Here is a 19,690-nt window from a genome sequence, read left to right as displayed (position 1 = left end):
AACAGTCTACCAAATTGATGTTTTCAACAAAAAAGCGTTAATATCCGTTACATTGCATGTAGAGAACTAACGGTTGGGTCTAATGGTGCTTTCAAGACGAATGAGAACTTGGGAAAAACGAGGTTAAATCATGACGTCAGTGGTCGGAAAGTCGGAGCTCTAGAAAGAGGCCCGAGTTCCCGTTTTGTAATTTCGAGTTGGATGACCGTTCAAAACCATTTTTCCCATCTCGTTTTTCTCCGAGTTCCCATTTGTGTTGTTGAACGCAGTTCTCAGTTGTTTTGAACGCGTCATGATTAGCTGATGTTCTCGAGCCAGATCTGTGGCAAGGAAGTTGTCATTTGTCGTAATTTCCTAGGACGGAACCATTGCAACAACAGTTCGGAGGAGAAGAGTAAGAGGCGCTCCGAACAGCATTCGAGGCCTCCATGTCATTGTTTATTCCGTGAAAGGAGTTTTATTTTTGCATGCATTAGACGAGCCCCCCCTCTGAGAAAACTCAGGGGAATTTAAGTAATAGAAGCGGTAAACACTAAGAACGAAGATCCAAGTTGCAGTGGCCTAGTAACAGCAAACCAAGCACCACGCTGGGTGTTAGCTATGGAGGATGTCTCCGCTGTAACGATCAAAGACGAGGGAGGAGATGAACAGGAGTCGGAAGATGTCAGTGAACATTTAACCAAGAAGACCGAAAACAGCGCCCACAAGTCTGCCAAAGATGACAGTACCGATGGTAAGTGACCCCATCCTTTCACAATCATCTAAACATAGCTAACGTAACGTTAACTATTGCTACATCATGCTCAAATCCATGTTTGCTAGTTAGCTAATTAACGTTAGCGAACTATTCTAACATGATTATAGCTACGGGTGCAGTTATTGTTAGGTAGCCATTGACCAGATAAGTCAATTTGTCCCATTTTATCTTGTTCACATTTCTTAGCTAGCAAAGTAGCTAACTAGTGGTGACTAAGAAGCTGTGCGTGTAGTCGGTGACGTTACTTGGGGTTGCTAGCTAGCAAGGGTAAATAGTCGATCATCCGAATTACATTAATACTGTAATAGTTAAACGTCTACTCTTTGATCTTACGGTTTCTTCAATGTTACGTGAAATCCAATGGGCTGTCATATTGTGATAAATAATACTGGGGCATATTTATTACGCCTATTCTGTTGCAAAACGTTCCTTAAGCGGAATCGAACGAAACGGGACCTACCTCAATTTGTCCATTAGAAACTCGTTTTAGTTGCAAAATGAAACGTTTGGATAATGATTACGCCCCTGGACTAGCGTGATCACCTCCCCAATGTTTTGGAACTTCGCCGTAGGCCAGAGCCATCTAATTGTCCCCCACGATTAAATATTGGGTAGCTGCTGCCCAATAGGGAAGATACTGTATGTTGCAACTAAAGACCGTTTTGCGTTGCTGATTGGGCTGCATGACGAGTCGAAAAGCCGGCGACCAGTGCACCTGTGCTGTATGGACATGCCTGCCGACCTGATACCTGACCGTGATACTCAGGAAGCGTCCTACTGGATATCATGGTCCGGTCGCCTGCGGTAGCTAACGCATACAACGCATGAAGAAACAGTACACCCGCCATCAGTCATTTTAATAAAAAAGACAATCGTCAGTTTTAGAACTGAAACTGTACAATTTGTGTAAAACAGTGAAATGAGACTCATACTAATCCTCTGTCTTCAAAACAGAAGTACTCACGGTATGGTAGCTCAATCAATGCATGGTAGTTGTGGTAAGAAATGGAAGGGAATAAACACCGCTCAATCAAAACCGTCTAACCTATTAGCAGAGTGCTTTCGACACACCCACTCCTTTACACACCCACTCCTTTCCTTTCGGCACACCCACTCGCCCATACTCAGGTCGCCATATTGAGCTACATCTACCCACCTTTCAATTGGAAGGGGGGACTATGGATATGTCTGCGTTTGTACGTAATTTAGTCACACACGATTTTGTCTTAACTTGGGTGTATGATGCATCTTGCCATAGATCTGGCATTTACACAATTAAAATGATTGGCCCAAAGGGGGCACTAGTAATCAACTGAAATTCCAAACTTTGAACAAGCATATGTCCTGTTTGAGCTTGAATTGTCACTAATTGGCCCAAGTGCTGCGTCATTCATGGGGGGTGACATGTTTACTGTTTAAGAGTAATAAGGCTTAAAGGGCTCTGTCATAGGCTAGTTATCATATAAGCAAAACAGAAGGTCTGACCTTATTTTCCTAGGAGCTGAATAGGTGAATCTTTGATCATTTTATTCAATATATTTGGGTGAGATTCTCCTATTTGAGACCTGATGAAATGTTTGATATAGGTAACTTTATGGGTTTTCAATAGAGTAGACCTGCATTTGGCTCCATTCACCTCAAGGGAAGTCATACGATCCCAATTCTTTCTCTGTCCACAGGTCAGTAGTGAATAGGATAACTTGACTGATCTGAAAAGCGTGATGAACATTTAGGTTAAATCAAACTTTCCCAATACAGAAGTTAGGTTGAAAACATTTTTAAATTAGGCTGCTTCACACATTCATGTGTCTTTTTATAACAATTACATTTCAAAAGTATATTATCCACAATGAGTTGACTCTCCATCATTAGGGTGATATGCACTTTAGCACATATGTTTATAATTGTCAAGTAAAATGTCTCTGCAAAATATACGTCCATCCAAACAAAAGTTGTATCCGTTGCAAAAAATGTATCTTGACGATAATATGTATCATTGTAATAAAATATGCTTAAGTCTTGTTTCTTTTTGACAGTAATGGAATTTTGGATGACGGTAACCGTTTATAATCGTTTGAATTTTTTTAAGACAAACATTTTCTCCTCCACTCCTGAGCTGTGCTGCTGCGGGGAGGGGGGGTGGGTGTTGCCTAGGCAACCCAAGACTTGATTACTACAACACCTTGCTTTATCAGCAAGGAGCAACAAAGTTTCATTACGTTGTGACTAGTCCATGTTACCGCAGAAATGGACAAAATGCCAGCTGTCCTGTCTTCTGTCAGCTGTTCTTTCCACACCAAAAATAATGGTTATAACGGTTATTTTAATTTTCATGACTGTCTTCATCCATAATTGTTGGTTACACGATTATACGATAATTGCGCAAGCCCTAATTGTACATGGAGGCACATAGTCATTATCTGACATAAATATTAATTTGTGCTGTTTGTGTTATTGTTTGGTTTTCTTTTCTCTTTTCTTTGGCAACAGGAGTCGCCCTGACCTCCCATTTTCCCCTTTCTATTTTTAGGGGATGGGCTTTTCCGCTGTCTGGATTGTGGAGAAGCCTTTGGGGAGGAGGCGGCCTACCAGGAGCATCAACATGAGCACACCCATGATGGCCCAATAGTCTGCCTGGACTCTGACTCCCAGTTGGATGGCTTGCTTGTTTCAGAGAGTGGGGGCCAACGGACACTATGTTGCGCTCTTTGTGGGCGCAAATTTGCAGACTCAAGGGGTTTTTACTCACACCAGGTCAAACACCGTAATGAAGCCCTCAAGCAGTCAACTTCTGTTTTGCAATCAACTCCTGTGGCCCAGTCAACAGCTGGGCCCCAGTCAACTCGCGATCAGAGCTTGGTGGTGGCTAAGCAGTATGTCTATGAATGTGAAGACTGTGGTAAATCCTATACTTCGATGGGCTCTTTCATCAGTCATACACGCTCACACAAGCAAGCTTCCAAATCAGTTTTCCATGAGCTGGCACACCTGAAAAAGAAGTCCTTTGAGTGTCAAACTTGTGGTCGCTGTTACTCCCGTTCATCAGCTCTTGATGCTCACCGCCGTTGTCATGAGGTCAAACTAATCCCAAAGTCCCGCAAAAGGAGTGCAGAGAAGCAACCACCCGCAGAGGAGCCTGCCAGTGCAACAGAGGACAGCAACAAAGCTTCTGAACAGACAGATAGGGCACAGGAAAATATGTTTGGGTGTTCATGTGGCAAAACATTTCGCTCCCAGTCTGGCCTGAAAACACACCAACGATTTAGCCACAATGAAAAATGTTCTCCTGAAAAGCTTAAGAGAAAACCCAAAAAATTTGACTGCAGTGAGTGTGAGAAGACCTTCAGTTCTTACGCCGGCATGCTCTGCCATCAACGCTATCATATGAAACGAGGTGGTAGTGGTGGCAAAAGGTTTCCATGTGAGGAGTGTGGCAAAGTCTTCACAACGCTCACATTCTACTACAAGCACCAGCGTTTGGCTCATACTGAAGAGACTCCAGCAAAGTCTTTCCTTCATCAGGTTTGCCAGCTCCAGAAGAAAGCGTTTGAGTGTCAGGAGTGTGGGCTCCGGTTTTCCAGGGCCTCGGCTCTCCAGTCCCATCGGCTTTGCCACAACGATGTTTTTGGACAGACTGAGAAAGAATCCCAGACACAAACACCCCCACTACCTCAACAGAAGCTATTACTAGATAACAAGACAGAAACTGAAACATTTGCTTTAGGGGCCATTGTCTACCCACAGGACACCTCTCAGACCCTTGTGACCGAGAGAGACCCCTGTTTCTGTGAAACTGATGGGGATGCAGAGGCTGATGGAACTGATGATGTCAATGTAGAGGTGATCAGTATAAGTGCCTCAGATGGCTCTGTAAGGGATGAAGAAGAGTCACTACAAGAACTCAACCCTGATCTTGAATTACTGTGTGAATCAGACCAGGATGGAAAAGAGGAGATGGATGCTGTGTTGTGTCCAACGGAGTACATCTCTAGTACACTTAAGTCTAAACCAGAGATTGATCTGAAAATTGTACAAATTGACTTTCCGCCATTTGCAGGTGAAGGAGCTCAAACGGAGAAGGTTCAGGGACAAGACCCACCTAAAAGATTTAACTGTCCTGAGTGTTACCGCTGGTTTACCAGTGTTGCATCTTTGCGCTCTCACAAACTGTGGCACAGAGTAGATGGCAAAAAACTATGGAATCCTGAAAATGATATTTTCAAGTGCGATGTTTGTGGGTTTGACACGACACATCGCAAAACGTACCACAATCACATGCGAAAACACGATGGCCGAAAACCCCACAAGAGTGTATTTTACCAGCTTGCCGGACTACAGAAGAATAGCTTCAAATGTGAAGTGTGTGGAAAGTGTTTCTCACGCATGTCTGCTCTACACTCTCATCAGCAACAGCATCCAAAAAGCAAAGCTCATCCATGTCCAGATTGTGAGAAGACTTACTCTAATGCCAGTAGTTTGTACAACCACCGCAAAAGCTGCCACGCTCAAACCCCCACCCAAGATGAAGTATCAGACACTAAAAGTGAAGTGTTTAATCCAAAGACTTTATTAGGCCCAAAGGTTTATTATTGCGAGCGATGTGGGAAGGGCTTCTGGTCTTTGGGTGCTTACGCTCACCACAAGCAGAATCAAGCTCAGTGTGCACATTTAAAGGAGAAGAATGAGCCAACAGTGTCTTCACATTCTGTCAATGGCCCTCCACATGTTCGTGGTAAAGTTGCCTGCCCTGTATGCGGAAAGAAATTTCGTCACCAAGGCATTATGAAATCTCATATGAGGAAGCACGAGAATGGGAATTATAGATGTGAACTTTGTAGCAAGTCTTTTCGCATGTTCTCAAGCCTCCTCAGGCACCAGGTTGTACATAATGCTCAAATCCTCCCGCCTCCTATCAAGTCTTTTCAACATCAGGTAGAACAAGTGACGAAGAATGCATACAGCTGCCCTGATTGTGGAAAACTGTTTTCACGAGCCAAGGCACTTAAATTCCACATGAAGAGCCATGGTTATGAGACCGACTACTCTGCCTCATCGCCTAAATCTGCTCTTGCGCTAGAGGGGCTGAAGTGTTCAACATGCCTTTCCCATTTCAGCAACAAATCCTCATTGCACACCCACCGAAAACAGTGTGGCAAGATAAAGACGGTCAGTAAAAGCTACAAGGAGGATGTTGCCCAACATGACACAGTTCCTAAAGCGAAGAAGCTCAAATGTCCCTCCTGCCCTTCTCTTTTCAACAATTTACTGTCATTGCAGTATCATCGAAAAGAATGTGGCAAGCCGAGGGCAATTGGAGGCTTGGATGCCAAAGTGAAAGGAGGTTTAGAGAAGGTGACAACGTGCATTGTCAAAGACCTTGTGAAAACAACTCGGTCAAACAACTCGGGCACTGAGAAAATTACTAAATCTGTTACTGAGAAGGAACGTGGTGAACAAAAGGAGACCAGTGAGTCCCAAACCTTGAAAGCTGCCACAATCGACACAACTGATCTGAAATACAAATGTAAAGAGTGTGAGAGAAGCTTTGCTGTTGTAGGAGCACTGAATTTCCATAAAAGGATTCATGTTCTGGGTCACAAGTCTAAAGTAAAACCAAAGCTGAAATTTAAAGTGGCCACAAGCCCTGAAGAACCCAAGCAATCCAAAAAGGTAGAGCAAACAACTAAAGGCCAATTCTGTTGTCCAGAATGCGGAAGACGTTTTATCTCCAATGCAGCCCTTGGCACTCACAGACGATGGCACACAGATAAGAAGTTTGCTGGGTCACTGATAAAAGATGACAATACAAATTCTGTTGGGCACAAGTCAGTGGATGAGGGACCTTTTCAGTGCAACAAGTGTGGTAAGGGCTTCTTTTACCTGTGTGTTCTTCGCCGACACCAGTTGTATTATCCGCCATGTCAGACCAAAGCCGAACCAGAGCCTGCAGCTGACACCAGCATGGAAGGCAACCGCAAACCCTCACACGCTGAATTTGCATGTCCAGAATGTAACAAAACTTTCGTCAAGGGCTCACTTTTAGCAGCTCACTATGAAAGTGAGCATAACAAACCCATTGAGTCTGCAGATCTTCAGGGGGACCAGTCCATGACCATGTCCATTGAAGAGGTCCCGGAGCAACCTGCCACGTCACACAGCAAGTCTGAAGTCATTCCATTAAAGAAGCCAAAGCTTAAATCAAATCTTCACCATTGTCCTCATTGTGATATGAGCTTCTTGAAGGTTCGAGGCTTGCGTGCCCACAAATGGCAGGCCCACTCCCAGGGCAAGAAGGTTAAGAGCAAGGGCACTTTGGCTGAGAGCAGGGACTCTGTTGCCATTAACACCTTGGCTACCAAGGAAAATGAACTGGTTAATGAGAGTAAGGACTTAGTTACAGAAAACAAAGGCACTGTTCTCAAAACCGAACACTTTGTTACAAAGAGTAAGAATGCTGTTGGCAGAAGGAGGAAGAAAGGTCGACCAGGTTTCAAATCCATCCCTTGCGTTGACTGTGGGAAGAGATACAGTTCTTCTGGGGCACTCTATAATCACAAGAAGATCTGTGGAGTGCTCAAGCAGGAAGTTAATCCAGGAATGGCAGAAGTAGTGGAAGAGGAACCCTCTCCACCAACCCGCCTCTATGAGCAGACAATCAAATGCCTCTTCAAGTGTGACAAGTGTGGAAAAGCTTTCCCAACTGAAGAGCAATTAAGAGCCCACAAGGACTTGGAAAAGAGCCGACCTCACTCTTGCGCCCTGTGCTGCCGTGGATATTGGACTGAGACTCAGTTGCAACAGCACCTGGCCTGGCACGACGATGTCCGCCGGCGACTACCAACAGAGCTTCGTTACAGACTCAGTGCTTCTGTAAGCACAGGGCCCGCTAAACTCAATGTCCCTCTGCCTGATTTGAAGGCGAAGTCATCCCTCAAGCCACTACCTACACCCCCCTCCCGGCCACAGAATAGCCACAAGTGCCAGCACTGTGGAAAAGCGTTTTTATCTCCAGGTGCTCTGCATAAACACGAGGCTCAACACGACAGCGATGGCTCCTACCGTTGCTCCCTTTGTCCCCGGACCTTCAGTGAGATTCGGGACCTCATTGACCATCACCAGGAATGTATGGGTGATGACAAAGGGCAGAGAGATCCCTACACTGCTGTCTCCTCAAGAGACACTGATGGCCTTACTTGCATAGAATGTGGAATGCGTTTCAGTCGAGAGTTGGAGTTGCACCAGCACTACATTGAACATGCTCGTGGAGCATATTAGATTAACAATGAAACTAATACAAGTCAGGAGATAATAGAAGTGGAATTGTACTTTTTCATGCACTTATGCACCTCTTTCTACTAAAGTTCAATTTCCAAGGTGGACATTTTTTTTTCTCCAGGGTATTTTCAAGGACTAAGTGTCTAAGAGACTTGCTAAATTTGACCATTCTAATTTGACTATTCTAATTATATCTATAGAATGCTGTTAACATTATTTCAAATATATCCACTAAGTGCTTCTTTAGCTCTTGACATCATTATTTTATCTTTCTCAGGCTTTATTTCACACTGGATCTGTACATAAATGTAAAAATGTCTAAAGAAAAACTCCTTTTATCAGTTCCACTGATTTGAAACGTGTCCTCTTGGTGTAGTTATAGAGAAAGAGAAAGTTAGGTAACTGCGGTTTCATTTAGAAAATGGTGCTGTTTCTCCATGCCGAGAAATGATTACATCCTGTAAAGTACAGCGATTTGTCTGTCAAGGTAGGCACTAATTTAAGTTTGTTTTGCTTGACTTAGTATGCAAGGGGAGAACGTGAGTCACCCACTTTCAGTAACATGCACTTGACTTTCTTTTGAGAAATTAACCAAGTTCTGGCTTTAACCTGTCTATATAAGATGGATGTTTATAGTATTATTAGTACCTATTTTTGTCTGTTTACTTTTGCAAAATATTACCACACTAACATTGTATCATTTATAATTAGAAAATTGAATGTTTTCCTGGATTTCACTACCAAAGTTCCCAAATACTAACAGTTGATTGTTACTTTTCTTTTACTTTCCTGTGTTGTTGTGTAAACATTTATCTATCGTAATGAGTTTGATTTAACAAACAGATTTAGCATTTGTTCATGGAGTTATGTTCCTTGTTGATTTAAATGAAACCTTAAAGTTTTTAGGCTATTGCTAATCTTTTGAAGTCATTACCTTTGATCACTAATTTCAATGTAACCTTTTCCTTGTACCTTTAAACTACTACTGGTGTCTTATTAATGCAGACATGAAGAGTTTTAGTAAATGGTTAAAACTAGTTAAGTTTCCTGTGTGGTTCATTGTGTTGACTGAGTTACTGGTGTTAATGGACCTTGAAGCTTAACTCAAAAGATTCTAGTGGGTTTTCAGTCATGACGCATCATGTCATGTTTACCGTTGATTGCAAATGGTTGAGAAACATATTATAGATGTTAAAACTTAAAGCTGCAATATGTATAGTGCATTCTGAAAATATTCAGACCCCTTTTTCCACATTTTGTTACGTTACAGCCTTGTCCTAAAATTGACTAAATCGTTTTGTCCCTCATTAATCTACACACAATACCCCATAATAATAATGCTAATTAATAATAAAAAATAAAAAAAAAACAGAAATATCACATTTACATAAGTTTTCAGACCCTTTACTCAGTACTTTGTTGAAGCACCTTTTGGCAGCGATTACAGCCTCAAGGCTTCTTGGGTATGACGCTACAAGCTTGGCACATCTCTATTTGGGGAGTTTCTCCCATTCTTCTCTGCAGATCCTCTCAAGCTCTCAGGTTGGATGGGGAGCGTCCAAGTCTGTTCAAGTCCGGGCTCTGGCTGGGCCTCAAGAACATTCAGAGACTTGTCCCGAAGCCACTCCTGCATTGTCTTGGCTGTGTGCTTAGGGTCATTGTCCTGTTGGAAGGTGAACCTTCGCTCCAGTCTGAGGTCTGGAGCAGGTTTTCAACAATGATCTCTGTATTTTTCTTTGTTCATCTTTCCCTTGATCCTGACTTCTCTCAGTCCCTGCTGCTGAAAAACATCCCCACAGCATGATGCTGCCACAACCATGTTTCACCGTAGGGATGGTGCTAGGTTTCCTCCATGTGTCGCTTGGCATTCAGGCCAAAGAGTTCAATCTTGGTTTCATCAGACCAGAGAATCTTGTTTCTCATGGACAGAGTCCTTTAGGTGCCTTTTGGCAAACTCCAAGCAGGCTGTCATGTGTGTTTTTGCTAAGGCGTGGCTTCCACCTGGCCTCTACCATAAAGGCCTGATTGGTGGAGGGCTGCAGAGATGGTTGTCCTGGAAGATTCTCCCATCTCCACAGAGGAACTCTAGAGTAACAATCGGGTTCTTGGAGACCTCCCTGACCAAGGCCCTTTTTTCTTTTTTTTGTACCCTTCCCCAGATCAGTGCCTCAACACAATCTTGTCTCGGAGCTCTACGAAAAATTCCTTCGACCTCTACCTGTTTTTTGCTCTGACATGCATTGTCAACTGTGAGACCTTACATAGACAGGTGTGTGTGTGTGCATTTCCAAATTATATCCAATCAATTGAATTTACCATAGGTGGACTCAAGGATTATCAATGGAGACAGGGTGCACCTGAGCTCAATTTCAAGTCTCATAGCAAAGTGTCTGAATACTTATGTAAATAAGGTATTTCTGTCTTATTTATTTTTATTTTTGCACGTCTAAGAAGCGGTAGATACGTTAATGTGCGCTATTTCTATGCTTCCCGTTCTTAAGTTTAGTTTTTGTCTTTTACTTTCAGTTTTGTACACCAGCTGAAAATACAGTATTTTTGGTTATGGCAAAGATATTTCACAGCAGTTTAGATGTTACAATGATACTCTACACTAAACTTGCTTGTTTTGTCACAAACTGAAATTAGTTGAACTAGTTTAGAAACCAGGAAATGGCTGGGGGATTTCTGCGTAGTGCATCTTTTAAATTGTTTCACACTTTGAAATGATAACCTACGCAGTAGTAGGTACACTTCTTTCATACAGTTACAAAAGTATTGGGACAGGAATTTTTTGGGGGGGATAATCCTGAATGAATCATGAGTAATGAGCGAGAAAGCTAGACTCGCATATCACCCGGCTGTGATTGGGAGTCCCATAGGGCGGCGCACAATTGTCCCAGCATCGTCTGGTTTTGGCCGGGGTAGGCCGTCATTGTAAATAAGAATTTGTTTTTAACTGTCTTTCCAAGTTAAATAAAAAATGTAATACCCCCAAGACATGCTAACCTCTCACCATTACAGTAACAGGGGAGGTTAGAATGTTTTGGGGGGCATGATATTTGTGCGTCTAACTTTATCACTCATCTATATTCACAATTCATTCAGGATTATCTGTAATCATGGAAGAATACACGTTAATGTAGAAGTGTTTCGAAACATTCTTATTTACAGTAAAAGTGAATCCAAAATGACACAATGCATTATTTATCATTTAATTTCTATTGGGCACAAAATGATCTGAAACAACCAAAACAAACAGCAAATGCATCCAACAAATTTGTAGAGTCACAAACTTGATGTAGTCATTGCGTGAAAGGGAATATGGGACCAAGTACTTACATTTTGTTATACACCTACAGTGCCAGTCAAAAGTTTGGACACCTACTCATTCAAGGGTTTTTCTTTATTTAGACTATTTTCTATATTGTAGAATAATAGGGAAGATATCAAAACTATGAAATAACACATGGAATCATTAACTAAGCAAAAAAGTGTTAAACAAATCCAAATATACTTTATATATAAGATAATTCAAAGTAGCCAACCTTTGCCTTGATGACAGCTTTGCACACTCTTGGCATTCTCTAAACCAGCTTCACCTGGAATGCTTTTCCAACAGTCTTGAAGGAGTTCCCACTTATGCAGCACTTGTTGGCTGCTTTTCCTTCACTCTGCGGTCCAACTAATCCCTAAACATCTCAATTGGGTTGAGGTTGGGTGATTGTGGAGGCCAGGTCATCTGATGCAGCACTCCATCACTCTCCTCCTTGGTCAAATAGCTCTTTCACAACCTGGAGATGTGTTGGGTCATTGACCTGTTGAAAAACATTAAATTCTCACTAAGAGCAAACCAGATGGGATGGCGTATCGCTGCAGAATGCTGTGGTAGCCATGTTGGTTAAGTGTGCCTTGGATTCTAAATAAATCACTGACAGTGTCACCAGCAAAGCACCATCACACCTCCTCCTCCATGCTTCACGGTGGGAACCACACATGCGGAGATCATCCGTTCACCTACTCTGCGTCTCACAAAGACACGGCGGTTGGAACCAAAAATCTAAAATTGGGACTAATCAGACCAAAGGACAGATTTCCACCGGTCTAATGTCCATTGCTTGTGTTTCTTGGCCCAAGCAAGTCTCTAATTCTTATTGCTGTCCTTTAGTAGTTTCCTTGCAGCAATTTGACCATGAACGCCTGAGTCACGCAGTCTCCTCTGAACAATTGATGTTGAGATGTGCATTTATTTGGGCTGCAATTTCTGAGACTGGTAACTGCTGCAGAGGATAAGTTCATTAAAGGTAACTCTGGGTCTCCCTTTCCTGTGGCGGTCCTCATGAGAGCCAGTTTCATCATAGCGCTTGATGGTTTTTGCGACTGCACTTGAAGAAACTTTTACATTTCTTGAAATGTTCGGCTTTGACTGACCTTCATGTCTTAAAGTAATTATGGACTTTCCTTTCTCTTTGCTTATTTGAGCTGTTCTTGCCATAATATGGACTTGGTCTTTTACCAAATAGGGCTATCTTCTGTATACCACCCCCACCCTGTCACAACACAACTGATTGGCTCAAACGCATTAAAGAATGAAAGAAATTCCACAAATTAACTTTTAACAAGGCACACCTGTTAATTGAAATGCATTCCAGGTTAACTACCTCATGAAGCTGGTTGAGGGAATGCCAAGAGTGTACAAAGCTGTCAAGGCAAAGGGTGGCTACTTTGAAGAATATAAAACATTTTGATTTGTTTAACACTTTTTTGGGTTCTACATGATTCCATATGTTATTTCATAGTTTTGTTGTCTTTGCTATTATTCTACAAAATAGTAAAAATAAAGAAAAACCCTTGAATGAGTAGGTGTGTCCAAACTTTTGACTGGTACTGTATGTGTCTCCATACTTTTGGTCCCCCCATTTTAGGGTACCATGTACAAAAAGTGCTGTTATTTCTAAACGGTTCACCAGATATGGATGAAAATACCCTCAAATTAAAGCAGTCTGCACTTTAACCTCAGGCATTGCACACTACATCAAATTATATTGGTCACATATACATATATTTAGCAGATGTTATTGCCGGTGTAGTGAAATGCTTGTGGACACCTGCTCGTAGAACATCTCATTCCAAAACCATGGGTATTCATAACAGCCTCCACTCTAATGGGAAGGATTTTCACTAGATGTTGGGACATGCTTCCATTCAGCCACAAGCATTCGTGAGGTCAGACACTGATTTTGGGCGATTAAGCCTGGCTTGCAGTCCACGTTCCAATTCATCCCAACGGTGTTCGATGGGGTTGAGGTCAAGGCTCTGTGCAGGCCAGTCAAGTTCTTCCACACCGATCTCAACAAACTATGTGTAGACCTCGCTTTGTGCACAGGGGAATTGTCATGCTGAAATAGGAAAGGGCCTTCCCCCAAACTGTTGCCACAAAGTTGGAAGCACAGAATTATCTAGAATGTCATTGTGTGCTGTAGCGTTGATTTCCCTTCACTGGAACCAAGGGGCCTAGCCCGAACCATGAAAAACAGCCCCAGACCATTATTCCTCCTCCACCAAACTTTACAGTTTGCACTATGCATTGGGGCACGTAGCAATCGCCTGGCATCCACCAAACCCAGATTCGTCTGTCGGACTGCCAGATGGTGAAGCGTGATTCATCACTCCAGAGAACGCGTTTCCACTGCTCCAGAGTCCAATGGAGGCAAGCTTTACACCACTCCAGCCGACGCTTGGCATTGCGTATGGTGATCTTAGGCTTGTGTGCAGCTGCTCGGCCATGGAAACCCATTTCATGAAGCTCCCGGCGAACAGTTATTGTGCTGACGTTGCTTTTAGAACCATTTGGAACTCGGTAGTGAGTTTCACAACCAACGACAGACGATTTTTACCCGCTTCAGCACTCTGCGGTTCCCTTCTGTGATTTTGTGTGGCCTACCACTTCGCAGCTGAGCCGTTGTGGTTCCTAGATGTTTGCACTTCACAATAACAGCACTTTGTTGACCAGGGCAGAAATTTGACAAACTGACTTGTTGGAAAGATGGCATCCTATGACGGTGCCACGTTGAAAGTCACTGAGCTCTTCTGTAAGGCCATTCTACTGCCGATGTTTGATTGTCTACTCTATGGAGATTGCATGGCTGTGTGCTCAATTGTATACACCTGTCAGCAACGGGTGTGGCTGAAATAGCCAAATCCACTCATTTGAAAAGGTGTCTCAACTTTTTTTTATGTAGTGTATCATTTCAAGTCCAAAGTGCTGGAGTGTAGAGCCAAAACAACGCATCACACTCCCAATACTTTTGTAGCTCACTCTATATGTTGGGGGTGTAAGTGGTGTGTGTTTGTATTATGTGATCAGTCTTGCAGTGTATTCTAATTAAGTATATATCCAATCATGTTAGTTATTAATCAGCCTAAATATAGAATATTTTGAGGTGACAAGGAGTGTGATTGAGCGTATTGATCCTAGCAGTGGAGAGAACAACTACATACCTGTACGTTTTTGAATTTTCTGGTGCACTTAAAGTTGCAATATGCAACTTTTTGGGAGACCCGACCGAAATCACATAGAAAAGTGAGTTAAAGAGCTGTCACTCTCATTGAAAGCAAGTCTAAGAGGCGGTAGATATGTTCTGTGTGCTATTTCTATGCTTCCTGTTCTTAAGCTTTGTTTTTGCGTCTTTTACTTTCGGCTTTGTATACCAGCTTCAAACAGCTGAAAATACAATATTTCTGGTTCTTGAAAAGGTATTTCACAGTGGTTTAGATGTTACAATGATTCTATACACTATACATAGCTTCTTTTGCCACACACTGAAATTAGACAAACTATTAGAATTTTAGCAACCAGGAAATGGCAGAGCGATTTCTGCATGTTGCACCTTTTTAAAACACTATATGGTTGTGCTATGCTAAAATGTGTAAACATCTTGGTTGTGAAAAATATGCCCCTTCATCCTAAATTCCACGGTGATGCTGCTGATAGTTTGGCAATTCAATCTGAGATAAACTATCTTCACAAAAGGATTTAAACAAGTTCAAATAAATTGTTGAAAGTTTAGCAAAATTACAGGAATATCATGGGACTATATTGTCCTAATTTATGCTCCCTTTCTCTCCTCCACAGTGAAACTAGCCAGTATGAGGTGTCAGGACTGTGGACAGCAGTTCACTCGCTGGGAGGCCTTCAAGACTCACCTGCGCAAGCATGTCCTGGAGGAGGCGATAGCAGAGGAGGAGGAACGAAGGCAGGGCATTAAGAGATCTCTGGAGATGAACGGGAGCAATGGCAATGTGGAGTTGGCAGCACCTGAGAAAAAGCAGAAAAATTATGACGACGGTGATTACGAAGAGAACAGTGATGTAGACGTGGAAGGTGATGAAGAAGACGATGAAGAGTTCTTCGACAGTTCCTGGCAGGTCAGACCATCAGAGATCGTCACAGTTCGTCCGCGCGTCGCCATGCTGTCTGAGGAGGAGAAGCCAGTCTTCAGCAGCTCCCACAGGGTCTACGCATGCTCCATCTGTGGTAAGGTCTACTCCTACCTCGAGTCGTTTAGAAATCACCAGAAGACGCATGAAAAAGAAGAGAAAAAACAACCCACAGAGAACAAGTGCCCGGACTGTGGGAAGGTCTTTGCTCGCCCATCCCTTCTGGTGACTCACTTGAAAGTGCACAGGCCTCCTGTGTCGATGGAACCCTCCACTCTGAAGTGCGATCAGTGTGTAAAAAACTTCAATTCCCTGCAGACGTATTTGATCCACATGGACCTGCACAAGCAGAAGCCCTTCTGGTGCCTGGCCTGTGCTAAGGGCTTTAGGGATGAGCTTTCTCTGGACAAACACCTGCAGGGCCACAACCTGAGGCGCCACAAGTGTGACCTCTGTGAAAAGTCTTTCCGCGTGCCCGCTGAGCTCCGCTACCACTACAATACTCACACCGGCGCCAAGCCCTACAAATGCACGCTCTGCAAGAAGAACTTCTCCCAGCTGGGCAACCTCATCACGCATCGGAAGAAGCACGTAGGGGTCTACCTCGGGGCCAGCAAGACGCCACTGGGACCCAGGAACCACCTGTTTGCTGGGAGGAGAAGGGTGACAGAGATGAAGAGGCTGGTGTTCACAGGGATGGGTAGCACAGAGGAGGCGGAGGTGATAGATATGCTTCAGGAACATCAAGAGGAGGAGGAGGAAGAAGAAGATGATATTGAGGTGGGTGAGGAGGAATCTGGATCAGTAGAGTCGGGGTCTGAGTCTAGTTCTGAAGATTCTGGCGCTGAGGAGTCGTCGTCGGGATCGTCTAAATTAGATTCATCAGACTCTTCTGGATCTGATTCCTCTGACGACTCTGATTCCTCTGGATCGGGAGTGGAGGAGGAGGAGCAAGAGGGGAAAGAAGAGACAGCATTGGAAGCACATGTGGCGTTGCAACAGAAAAGACCTAAAGAATGGGAGTGTTTTGAATGTGGTGAAGGGTTTGATCAAGAGTCAGCGTTGCACCTGCACTATATGAAACACGCCAGTGGGGAGCTGCCAGTACAATGACGGCCCAGTACATGGTGAGATTAGCTGTGAAAAGATTGGTGAGTTGGGCACTGTTCAATGTATTTCTACTACTTCAGAGTAGAGTCACTGCTGATCCCTTGAATTGAAGAACACTGAAGACAATTCCTAATGATTCCTCTCCCAATTGTTGATCACCAGTATGACTTATTTTTGTCCTTTTTTCTGCCCTGTTTTTTTTTCTGGCCCCGAGTTTAAATGTTTTGAAGTGTGGGTTGAATGGGTGAATTTAGTTGTATGAGTTGAAGGCCATGAGGAAGTTAGCTTTTTTTTTTGCTACTTTGTCTTTACATTTAGATTGTTTCAAACTAATCTAAATGTTTTTGTGCCTTTTTGGTAAGAAAGGTGTATTGCCAATTTTTTTGTAGACTCAGATTTCTAGAATTTAAATTCTTCAACTGTGCTTATCTATACATAATATTGATAGAAGACAAGGCAGATTGACGTTTGTTTTTCACACCCATTTTCAATCCGAGAGATCTTTTATTTTTGTGTTTACACCGACCATATAGCTAATTGTAATTTGATAAAACTGTGATTAGATTTAGTGTTGCCGGGTTCCCTGAAATATAATCTAAAAACAGCTTGCTTTCTTCAATTTGATTCAATCATGTCTATTTCTATCATGTTTTTCATTATGGAATCTAGCATTCTTTTGAAGTAAACTTGGGTGTTTTATTTGTCAGTAATGGGAAGACATTGTCTGAATTATTTCATATATATAGTACCAGTCAAAAGTTTTGACATCTACTCATTCCAAGGTTTCTTTATTTTTACTATTTTCTACAGTGTAGAATAATAGTGAAGACATCAAAACTATGAAATAACACATATGGAATCATGTAGTAATCAAAAAAGTGTTAAACCAATCAAAATATATTTTATATTTGAGATTGTTCAAAATAGCCAACCTTTGCCTTGATGACAGCTTTGCGCACTCTTGTTTTTCTCTCAACCAGCTTCACCTGGAATGCTTTTCCAACAGTCTTGGAGTTCCCACATATGCTGAGCACTTGTTGGCTGCTTTTCCTTCACTCTGCGGTCTAACTCATCCCAAAACATCTCAATTCTGTTGAGGTCAGGTGATTGTGGAGGCCAGGTCATCTGATGAAGCACTCCATCACTCTCCTTCTTGGTCAGCCTGGAGATGTTGTGTCATTGTCCTGTTGAAAAACATGATAGTCCCATTAAACACAAACCAGATTGGATGGTGTATCGCTGCAGAATGCTGTGGTAGCCATGTTGGTTAAGTGTGCCTTGGATTCTAAATAAATCACTGACAGTGTCACCAGCAAAGCACCATCACACCTCCTCCTCCATGCTTCACGGTGGGAACCACACATGCGGAGATAATCCGTTCACCTACTCTGCATCTCACAAAGACATGGCGGTTGGAACCAAAAATCTCAAATTGGGACTAATCAGACCAAAGGACAGATTTCCACCAGTCTAATGTCCATTGCTCATATTTCTTGGCCCAAGCATGTCTCTTCTTCTTATTGCTGTCCTTTAGTAGTGGTTTCTTTGCAGCAATTTGACCATGAAGGCCTGATTCACACAGTCTCTGAAAAGTTGATTTGAGATGTGTCTGTTACTTGAACTCTGTTAAGCATTTATTTGAGCTGCAATTTCTGAGGCTGGTAACTCCAATGAACTTATCCTCTGCAGCAGAGGCAACTCTGGGTCTTCCTTTCCTGTGGCGGTCCTCATGAGAGCCAATTTCATCATAGAGCTTGATGGTTTTTGCGACTGCACTTTTTCCGTATTGACTGACCTTCATGTCTAAAAGTAATGATGGACTGTACTTTGTCATTGCTTATTTGAGCTGTTCTTGCCATAATTTGGACTTTGTCTTTTACCAAATAGGGCTATCTTCTATGTGCCACCCCTACCTTGTCACAACACAACTGATTTGGCTCAAATGCATTAAGAAGGAAAGAAATTCCACAAATGAACTTTTAACAAGGCACACCTGTTAATTGAAATGCATTCCAGGTGACTACCTCATGAAGCTGGTTGAGAGAATGCAATGAGTGTGCAAAACTGTCATCAAGGCAAAGGGTGGCTACTTTGAAGAATCTCATATGAAATACATTTTGATTTGTTTAACACATTTTTTTTCGGTTACTACATGATTCCATATGTTACTTCATAGTTTTAATGTCTTCGCTATTATTCTACATTGTATTAAAAAAAAAAAAATGAGTAGGTGTAAACGTTTGACTGGTACTGTATATCCAGCCTACTGTAGTAGTTGCTATGATTCCATTAACATGTAATCTAGTATGTACCAGGAATTTTTCTTCGATACAACCACATCACTCGCTCTTCTGTCAGTCTGATAACCTATTCAGCTGTATGTTTTTTTTAAATGCTTTGCATAGGATTTTTTATTTTTTTTGATTAAATTTCTGTTTTTGTAATAGAATTGTAACTTATGTGGTAATAAATTAAATGCATTTTGAGTCCTCTCTTTGTATGTGCACTTTACATAGATGAGATTTTACATCACAATTATCTTCTCACTATAGTCTAGATTCAGATTGTAATGACTGTATGCCATAAGTATTTCAGCCATTTTAGGCTCCAACCCTGCATTTGTGTGCGCATAAGGCACGTTTTCTGCTCTGTGTGGCGCAAAGGGCGACATCTACTGGCTTATGTGCATTCCTCCAGTCACTGGATGACTCCAGTCTATTCTTGGTTTTGAGGAACCTGTCTGATAAATAATGTTTGATTGCTGGTTGATGTATGCCTGAACAGATGCTAAGTTTTCATCTTATTTATTTTACAATATGAATATTGCTATAGCAATCAAACATACATTTATCACCAAGTATGTTGTCATGCTTTATAAACTCACTAAATCATAGCTGACTAAACTCAACTCCATGGTGAAGGAAGTGTTTGATGAACTCCAATGGAGTTGAGCAGAGACCAGGCTTTGTGGAATTCAGCTCCAACTACATCAGTGGTCACCAACCTTTTCTGAGTCAATATCGCTTTCTGAGTCCAAAAGCAAGCAGAGATCTACCGCTCAGATTTTGTTTTTTAAAGATGACTTAAAAACATAAGCTTATGCAACATTAA

General features: G+C 42.3%; 1 protein-coding gene across 3 annotated transcripts; it reads left to right on the top strand.

The window, feature by feature from the left end:
* The first annotated feature begins 152 nt into the window (after positions 1-152).
* LOC139573443 (oocyte zinc finger protein XlCOF28-like) lies at positions 153-19,065 on the top strand. Of its 3 annotated transcripts, XM_071396874.1 has the most exons (3): positions 153-733; positions 15,165-16,620; positions 17,560-19,065. In XM_071396874.1, exons 1-2 carry the CDS (start codon positions 601-603, stop codon positions 16,580-16,582), a joined length of 1,551 nt encoding a protein of 516 aa, XP_071252975.1. In that variant the 5' UTR covers positions 153-600; the 3' UTR covers positions 16,583-16,620; positions 17,560-19,065. The 3 variants fall into 3 exon arrangements, with proteins under 3 accessions (XP_071252975.1, XP_071252974.1, XP_071252973.1); XM_071396873.1 differs by having other exon boundaries at positions 15,165-19,065; XM_071396872.1 differs by lacking the exons at positions 15,165-16,620; positions 17,560-19,065 and adding an exon at positions 3,288-9,069.
* The last annotated feature ends 625 nt before the right edge of the window (positions 19,066-19,690 follow it).

This window comes from Salvelinus alpinus, chromosome 4 (genome assembly GCF_045679555.1).
Source record: "Salvelinus alpinus chromosome 4, SLU_Salpinus.1, whole genome shotgun sequence".
NCBI classification, from domain to species: domain Eukaryota; kingdom Metazoa; phylum Chordata; class Actinopteri; order Salmoniformes; family Salmonidae; genus Salvelinus; species Salvelinus alpinus.
The sequence above is the reverse complement of the archived record's forward strand: the minus strand, read 5'-3'. Positions and strand labels throughout refer to the sequence as shown.

Excerpts from the sequence above, each read along its gene's own strand:
- LOC139573443 (XM_071396872.1), top strand. The coding sequence starts at position 601 with ATGGAGGATGTCTCCGCTGTAACGATCAAAGACGAGGGAGGAGATGAA. Across the intron at positions 734-3,287 it reads CAAAGATGACAGTACCGATG|GGGATGGGCTTTTCCGCTGT; the intron begins GTAAGTGACCCC and ends TTCTATTTTTAG.